Source organism: Dipodomys ordii, unplaced genomic scaffold (assembly GCF_000151885.1).
Source record: "Dipodomys ordii isolate 6190 unplaced genomic scaffold, Dord_2.0 Scaffold3, whole genome shotgun sequence".
NCBI classification, from domain to species: Eukaryota; Metazoa; Chordata; class Mammalia; order Rodentia; family Heteromyidae; genus Dipodomys; species Dipodomys ordii.
The window spans coordinates 12,381,208-12,390,850 of NW_012267219.1; the positions used below are offsets into that span (position 1 = coordinate 12,381,208).

General features: G+C 38.3%; 1 protein-coding gene across 1 annotated transcript in view; it reads right to left on the bottom strand.

Moving 5' to 3' along the window:
- Positions 1–9,643, bottom strand: part of Zfc3h1 (zinc finger, C3H1-type containing) — a 59,981-nt gene that overhangs the window by 49,888 nt on the left and 450 nt on the right. The window contains exons 2-3 of the mRNA XM_013018670.1: positions 9,196–9,642; positions 2,446–2,862 (exon numbers count right to left, since the gene is read on the bottom strand). Of these exons, the coding sequence (XP_012874124.1) occupies positions 2,446–2,862; positions 9,196–9,642 (864 nt within the window). The remainder of the gene's footprint in view (positions 1–2,445; positions 2,863–9,195; position 9,643) is intronic.

Sequence of the window (9,643 nt, forward strand, 5' to 3'; positions counted from 1 at the left end):
ACACACACACACACACACACACACACACACACACACACACACACACGAAGAAAACTGAATGACCAAACTGATATAAGAAAAAAACAAAAACGGAATGCTAAAATAATAATTGAAATTATATAATTGAAATTTAAAACTCAATAGGTAGGTATAAGGCAGTTCAGCTACAGCTCAAAAAAAAAAAAAGCAATAAAATGAAGGATACAAAGAAACATTTCCCAGAATGTGGCAAATACACAGACAGAAACTTAAGAGAAACAGAGGCATAAAGTATAAAAGAAGATGACTTAATATAACATACATCTATACAGACTTCCACAAAATGGATATTAAGGCACCATTTTAAGATATAAAATGACAAAAATTTTCAGAACTAAAGAAAGATGAAATTCAAATTCAAAAAGCAGATCACAAGCTGGATAAATAAAAACATCTGTAGTCAGCATGTAATAAACAATGGAATATCAATATGGCTACAGGATCTTTAAAGGAACTAGAGAACAACTAGTGAAAATAGATTACCTTCTAATTAAAAACCAGTATAACTGGTACCTGACGTTTCAAAATTACAATGAAAGTATATTCACTTATTTTAAGAATATAATTAATTAACCTAGAATTCTTTTTTTCTCAGTAGTGGAGTTTGAACTTGTGGAAGTCAACCACATTTCCTTGAGTTTTAAACTCTTGAAATTATTGTTAAAAGAGTTTTCCACTGAGTATTTTTACATTACAAAAATTCTCAAGATTTAAGCTGGGTGCTTGCTGGTGGCTCATGCCTGTAATCCTGAGTAGCTAGCTGAGATTTCAAGATAGCTGTTCAAAGCCAGCTGAGGCAGATAAGTCTGTAAGACTCATTTCCAATTAGCCACCAGGAAATAGGAAGTGGAGCTCTCATAGTGGTAGAGTGCTAGCCTTAAGCAAAAGAGCTCAGGGACAGCACCCAGGTCCCGAATTCAAGCCCCACAACTGACAATAATATAATATATATACATACATACATATATATATTTAAGCATGATTATTGATATATATGAAAAAGCAATCCAAGAAAGTGCTACTAGAAGAGCAAAGCTAAAGCTTTTTCAGGGAAAAAAAAAATTCATGTTAGAATTCCTACAACAACAGTGAGATTAGACAGCCTGATTCTAAACTTTAAAATGGGGGGTGGGAAGGGAAGGAGGGAAGAAATCTATGGGCAAGAACGTGACTGGAAAGGAAAAGAAACAAAGTATCAATAGTATAAAAAAGGAGACACTGTAAAATTAACATAATTACACTAATATATTAGAAAATGCAAATATTCCCCTCAATTATGAAGAAAAAATGTGGAAGAGCTGGAAATATGGCTTAGTTTAGGTAAGAGTACTTGCCTAGCATGCATGCGTTTGATTCCTCAGTACTACATAAACAGAAAAAGCTAGAAATGGAGCTGTGCCTCAAGTGGTAGAGCACTAGCCGTGAGCAAAAGAAGCTCAGGGACAGTGCCCAGGCCGAGTTCAAGTCCCAGGAATGGCAAAAAAAAAGGGGAAAAGCTTCAGTATCACTTTATACTGAAAATCTCAAAATAGGAATAGATAGAAAAAACTTCTTTGACCCAATAAAACAATAATTTACAAAAAAAAAAAAACTTTTAAGTTATGAAACAAAGAGGCCCACTATTAACTCTTTTTTTTTTTAATTGTTGGTCATTGGGCCTGAGCTCTAGGCCTAGGTGCTGTCCTTCAGCTCAAGGCTAGCACTCTACCACTTGAACCACAACATTTCTGGCTTTTTTTGCTTATGTGGTGCTGAGGAATCAAACCCAGGGCCTCATGCATACAAGGCCAAGCACTCTACCACTGAACCACCTTCCCAGCCCCTTATTAACTCTTGTGTTTAATAGTGTATTACAAATCTACATGTCCAGGCCAAAAAAAAAAGGACAGAGAGAAGCCAGACATAATCCTAGCAACTGCTTTTAGAAGGTGAGCAGGATGATCATAAATTTAATACCAGTCTGAGATACATGTCAAATCCAAGGCTGGTCTTGGCTACATAGTAAGACCTTGGGTATATCAAACAAACTTGATTAGCAAGAAAAACAATTTATAATTATTAAATAATATACATATAATGAAAGTATTAAAAAGAATTTACAGATAGAATCTTTTTTTCGGGGTCCGATCGTGGGGCCTGAACTCTTGGCCTGGGCACTGCCCCTCAGCTCTTCAACTCAAGGCTAGAGCTCTACCATTTGAGCCACAGAGCCACTTCCCGCTTTTTTCTTTTTGCTTATGTGGTGCTGAGGAATCGAACCCAGGGCCTCAGGCATACAAGGCAAGCACTCTACCACTAAGCCATCCTCCCAGACCCTACAGATAGAATCATTTAAGTGAAGTACACTTTCAAAACTCCTTCAGAGAAAGAAATCAAATTACTAACTGAAATATTTAGTTTCAATACCTTGACCAGGTTCAGTAGTGTCAGATTTCAAGGAAAGCTGTTTTGCTCCATCTTTAACTTTTTTCAACCGGTTCTTATCCCCTGGTAAAGTCAATTTTTGCCTGAGTGGTTTTAATTCAAATGCCTGAAAAGTTTTGATCTGTGTTTTCTCCTCTGGAGCTACTTCTTTACTTGAGTCTTTTGTAATACTGACATTATCGGTGCTTGATTGGTCCTCAGAGTTCAATGTTTTAGGATCTTCCTGCACAGTCTCTTCTTTGCTACTCAAAGCTAGTTTTTCATCCTTATTGATGCATTCTAGTTCCAACTGTATTTGCTTATACTTTAAAAGTAAATCTTCAAAAGTTTCTTCCCCACAGTTTTCACTTTTTGATGAATAACTCTGTTTTCTTGATGGAGATCTTCCAAAACTTTTGGCTGAACAGCATATTAAGGAAACCAGTGTCCAAAATTTTTCCATTGTTAAATTTAACAAAACACTGTAAGTTATAGATGAATATTCTCCCTTTATATTTTCAAGATGAACTGGTATTTTTAAATTACCAAATTCTATTTAGTATGGAATGTGCTGCTAATGCCCACTTTCATTATGTACCACATAAATAGTCCACTTACAAAATCATTAGTGTAATTACCAATACATTCCACAGTAGTCCACCTCTTAGGTTACAGCATCCTTCCTTCTATAGGTCCACCAGAAATGCCGTGGTAAGCTGGGTAGTAAAGATGCTTTTTCTGAAGACAAGAAACTGAGATTTAGTTCAGATGTGGGTAAATTTACACTGCATATAACCAAGAAGAAATAGTTATTCTTTTTAATGTCTTTTATGTCTCAAATATATAAATATATATACAGATACATGTATATAAACAGAGAGAAAAGTAAACACTGATTAGATTAATTCACGAATGACATTTTCTTAAAAACCTAATACATAAGCTCCAAATTCATCAAATATACAAATATTCAACATCCATACAACTAATATGAGTCAATTAATATTGAAACTTTTGAAACTTAAATTTTACTTCCTAATTTAAAGTTTGAAATAACCCATACATAAAAGAAACCTTTTTTTCTTTTCTTTTTTTTGGTGGTAAACCAGAGTTTGAACTCAGGGCCCCACATTTATTAAGCAGATACTCTAACATTTGAGCTAAGTCCCCAACATTCTATGAGAACTATTATACCTTATTTTTCCATCATGGGCATTAACAAAAGGACCTTGTGTAGTTTCAATATAAAAACTGACTATTTTACACTGGCCAAGAAACCAGCAAAGATTTTAAAACTCCTGATGACCAATTGAAAAACGACAACACAACAAAAGTACTAAGAAATACACTTTTAACAGTTTTACAGAAAAACTGTCTAGAAAATCTTTGATTATATTTTAGAAAGAATAACAGCTTTTCAATACACCTTTCTAACATATTCTCTTACCAAAAGGAGTATGTCTGGTCTCATTAACACAGAAACTACTGAGTTTATTCAATGTCATTCAATAAACCTTCATCTTTCTACCAAATCTCTCCGTCCTATGGGAATGTAAACTGACTTCTGAGCTCCCACTTAAACCCAGGTTTCTAAACTTTAAAGTCTTCTTCCTTTTTCTTTAACTCTTTAGCCTGATAAGCCTTGAGAGGGACAGCACCCAGGCCCTGACTTCAAACCCTGGTAAACAATACCAAAAGGCCGTATCTTTATAGAATATAAATCTGACCAGATCACTCTCCTCATTTAAGCTCTCATTAATAGAGTTCACAACCATTACAACAGATTCCTCTATGATTTGACCTGGACTTACCTTTTCATTCTTAAGCCTCTCCCTACTCATTACAATTTTTACAGCTTTGTATCCAGGTTTCTGTTCTTCAACTTGACCCCAATTCACTACATATACATAAGAGAAGCCAGAATCACTAAATTCTTCCCTACTCATTCTTACATATTCTTTGTACATAAATGCACTGATTATCTAATATACATCTGGCTTTTCAATGGGCTTATCTAAAGGAACAAATGCAGCAAAAAGTAAATAAAGGGAATACAATGCACTAACAAAAAATGACTAAAGAACAGAAAAATGAGCAAATGCAATTCAGTTCTAACTTCAACTAACTTCACAGGAGAAATAAGTTAGCTATTCTTTTCTCTAGGTAGAATTAGGATCAAACTAATACCATTTGTCAGATCTAATTTTAAGCCTATTAAGCTACAATTTATGACTTGGCTGGTTGCTGATGCTTGTAATAAATAATACTTATTCAGGAAGCAGAGATATCGAAGATCCAGGTTAGAGGCCAACAGGGACAAAAAAAAAAAAAAGTGAAACTTCATCTCAATCAATAACTAGGTATAGAGCATGCCTTGGGCCCAGTAAGTAGGAAGACCAAAGTTGGGTAAAAACAAAGAGATCCTACATAAAGATAATTAAAGGTCAACAAAGGGGTAGAGACCTGCCTCCAGAGAACTTGCCTAGCAAGTTGGAACCCTTGAGTGCAAACCCCAGACCTCTCCCCTACAACAAAAAAGGATGTAACTTGTAAGTGAAATTTGAAAAAAAGAAAAAAAAAAATGTGTGAACCAAGCATAGTGGCACATACCTGTAATCCCAACAACTGGACCAATTGAGGCTAGGGGATCTTAAATTCAGGACCAGCTTTAGCAACTCAAAAAAAAATTTAAAGGGTGGAAAGTGTAGCTCAATTGTGGAGTCCTGGGTTCAACCCCCAGTATCACGAAAATAATAATAATATTATTATAGTAAACAATACTTTTAAACAGCAGGCTTTAAAACTTAACTAAATTTTTTTGAAGATCTGCTACTCATCCTTTTCAGCTGCAGCTGAAAATGGAATGCCTTTTTACTGATGAGACGGAGACAGAGAGAGAGAAAGAGAGAGAGAGAGGGTGGGGGGAGGGAGAGAGGGAGGGGGGAGAGAGAGAGAGAGAAAGAGCGCGCACTCAAGTGCAAGCCTGGCCTAATTATGTTAGCTCTCATCTGAGTTGAAAATTTAATACAACTGAAGTCATTCAAGGAAGATTTGCACTAAGATAGTCTGACAAAAGGGACTCTCATTAAGAAAAACTAAAACTGAATGAAGAGCTGCAATAGAATCTGATCATTCTATTTCTTTACAGTTGTAACACAGTCTAATTGTTATAGAAAAAAAGAAGTTCTAATGATAAAAAGAAAACTGTACCCAGACTACATCATTTAAATGTCATAGAATCACCCTCATTCTTTTTTTATATAAAGTATTTGTAAAATAAAAAAGGTGCTTAGTTTACACACCTTTAAACCCTGCTATTCCAGAGGCAGAGATAGGAAGGATCAAAGTTTAAGGCCAGTCCAGGCAAACATAGCTTCAGACCCCATCTGAAAGACAAACTAAAAGCAAAAGAACTACAGGGCATATTAAATGTTAGACAGTTTCCCTAGCCAACAGGAGGCCCTGAGTTCAATCTCTAGTAATGTAAAACAAAACCAAAGAAAATAAGCCAGCTGGGTACCACTGGCCACACCCTGTAATTCTAGTTACTGGGGAGGCTGAGAAAGGGACAATTATGGTACAAGCCAGTCTAGGCAGAAAAGTTTACAAGACCCTTTCTCAATAGCTGGATACAGTGATACATCTATTATCCTAGCTATATGGAAGGACAAGACCAGGAGAACTAATCCCAGGCTACAAAGACAAAAAGTCTGCAAGACTCCATCTCAGTAGAAGAATCACGATGTGGTGGTAGATGCCTATCATTCCACCTATTGATGAGACTTGTAGGCAACTAGGCAGGAAACCAGACTCTACCTCAAAATAACTAGCACGAAAAGAGATGGGGGTATGGCTCAATGGTAGATCACTTGCCTACCAAGTGTTAAGTCCCTGAGTTCAAAACCCCAATATTTCACAAAAAGTCATTTTAATCACAATGGAAATATGAATCAGACTGAGCGTGATATTCATAGCAAAGGAATGTAAAGCTTGTTATCATGATTCTTACAGAAACAAAAGTCATGCAGGTACACAGAATGTTTCCCTATATTTTTTGCAACACTATGTACCTGTTTAATAAGAAAAATACATAAACATAAAAATAAATATGTGGTTCTGTATAAGTAAGCAGAAGACAACTGCAGGAGGCTGACAAGCCCAATCATCTCCCCCTTTTCTTTTTTTCTTTTTTTTTTGGGTGGGGGGGGAAGGAAGGGGAGTCGTTCATGGGGCTTGAACTCTGGGCCTGGGTGTTATCCCTGTTATCCCTTCAGCTCAAGGTTAGCACTCTACCGCTTGAGCCATAGCACCACTTCCGGTTCTCTGGTGGCTTATTGGAGAGAAGAGTCTCACAGACTTTGCTGGTTTTGAACCTCAATCCTCAGATCTCAGCCTCCTGAGTAGCTAGGATTACAGGCATGAGCCACCGGTGCCCGGCCATCTCCCCCTTTTCTAATATAAAACAATAAAGTTTTAAGCTCCCAAAGTACTTTTTACCTGAATTTGAACTTTACTAATCTGTATTTTTTTTTCCATTTTTCCTCAACACAAATTAAAACTATCGTCTCTGGATCCTTAAAAAAACACCTACTTAAATGTTTAAAATAGCCTGTTTTTAAATTCAGAATAGATAAAAACATCCATGGATTAAAACCCATATCCTGGCCAGGTGTTTTTCTAACCTTTTTGAAAATATACTTTTTTTTTTTTTTTTTGGCAGTACTGATGTTTAAACTCAGCAAATGCCAATTGTGTCAGTCCCCAGCCCTTTCTGCTTTATTTTTGAATACTGTTTAACTGGGCAGGGGGAGTGCTCCCTGGATTTGTATTTTCCCAATAGCTGGAATTACAAGAAACAAACTCTTGCCATCAGTCATCTTGTAGACTCAGACCAGGTCTCCCAGTTTTTTGTCCCAGCTGGCCTAGAACCATGATCCTCCCAATCTCTCCCTCTCAAATAGCTGGGATTACAGCTCATGTTTAAGATAGAAAACATAACTACTTAAGGAGTTGATCCACCGCAGCCCAGCTACTTGATGTCTTTTAAAAGGTTACATACTTATGATTTTAATCTGAAAAATGCTAAAATGCTCTCTCCTAACCCATCTGTTGCAGATCCAATTATCTTGACACCAGCATTAAATAAAAGCTGCTGTTTCTTATCTAAATATTTTGCCCCTTTGACATCATAACATCTCAAAGAGATAATCCTGAGCCTAATTATTCCATAAAAGTAATTTTCATTACCTTCCAAGTAAGTATCATTATACTTAACTTTTGTAGTATAAAAAAAAAAATTAAGACAGGTGTGGCACATGCTGGGAGGCTGGGGCAAGAGCATCTAAGGCCATCCTGGACTACATAGCAAGTCCAAGGACTACATGACACTGTCTATAAAAAGAAAAAAAACTGGGCACTAGTAGCCGATGCCTGTAGTCCTCCTCATTCAGGAGACTGAGATCTGAGGATCATGGTTCAAAGCCAGCTGGCCCAAGAAAAATCTATGAGATTCTTATCTCCATTTAACCACCCCCATAAAAGCTGAGAAGTAGAGCTCTAGCTCAAGTAGTAGAGCACTAGGCCTTGAGCAAAAAAGTTCAGGGACAGCACTGAGGACCTCAGTTCAAGTCCCAGAACCATCACCAAAAGGAAAATAAATCATTGCACTGTGGAAACTGCAACTATTTTAAATTGGTTCTTACAGTGCAAATCGAGAAGATTCTATAAACTCACCACAAAACAGGAAATCTTTAGATTATTAATTTCTTGTGTAAATCCTGAGTAACTCAGTAATGCTAAGGGTAACTGCAGTTAGAGGGAGCACAAAAATTCACTATTTGGCTACTTTCCTTCTCAATGTTTCTATAATGCATACACAAAGTTTACGTAAAGAATAAATTCTCCCATTCTAGCACATTCATACAAGTGTGGGTAAGTTTATCTTTTTCTGATACACATTTAATAGGGACTAAGAGTTATAAATTGACTGGAAATATGGCTCAAGTGGTAGAGCAAATTGCCTACCAAGAATGAAGCTCACGTACGAGTTCAATCCCCAGTATTTTCCAAAATAACAATAATGTTATATAAAATGCCAAAAGTGAACATAGGAAAAAGGGGATTGTTCTACAAAACGATATATATTGTTAAAAGCTCTGAATAAAATTGATAACTAGTTCTTTTACTCCTGCCTCTCACCCCTCTCCTGTGAAAGGCAGCAATAGTCAGAAATGGGTTAAAACACAAAACCCAAGCAGAATCACAAGAACGGTGAGACTTTGCAGAAGGAAACTAAGACTTCAAACGTCAAAGTGTGATTGTAAGTCACAGCACCCGTACACCCAACTCTTAACTACTTTTGTCCTTCCGCTAATAACCTAAGTCAACTTCCTATAAAACACAGAAGTTCCAGTACTAGCAAAAAACAAAAACAAAAAACCCAAATGCTAGTGAAAGTTGGTTCTCATAAGGTACACTTACAAAGCTGATTTGACGCTGATTCCAGGAGTTTACAACGATGCACGGCACATTGACGTTTAAAAAAGAAAAGAAAAGAAACCTATCTAATAAAACAGTCTAAGAAACACGGCTAGAGCGGGACGCTTGCAACTTATCAAAGCACAACTTCCTTCCTCAAGTTTACGGACCCAGGAACAAAGGATCGGTTCCGAAAGTTAAACTGGCGGACCCGGCACGGACGCCGAGGGGGAACTTTAGTGACACACCCAGGGCAGACCGCCACGTTAAGGATACAGCTCTTCCGAGGCGGAGAGGGCTCTCGCCAGCTCTGACTGCAGCTGAAGCCGGCTCCCGGTCCTCCTCCCAGAGGAGGTCTGCCCCCCGGCTTGCCACCTCGCTCACCCACTCCTCGTCCCCGACTCCAGCGACTCCCACCCCGGTAAGGCCTGCCTCGAAAGCGGAAACGGTCCAGGGCGAGGTGGCTCCGCTCCCAGAAGGACGGCCGGGGGCTGCTCTCGGAGAGAGCGCTGGGAGGCATCCGCGCCGAGGGCGGATGAGATCGGAACGGTTCTTTGGGTCGGTAGCTGCTGTGTCCCCTGAGGTGGCCCCGCTCCGACGCGTGCCGCGAGCGGGAGAAATTTCTCAGCGGCTGCTGAGAAGAGGACGATGACGAGGAGGAACCGCCGCCTCCGCCCGATCCACCGCCCCGAGCCGGGTGAGGCGGCCTGCGCCGCGGGTAGGG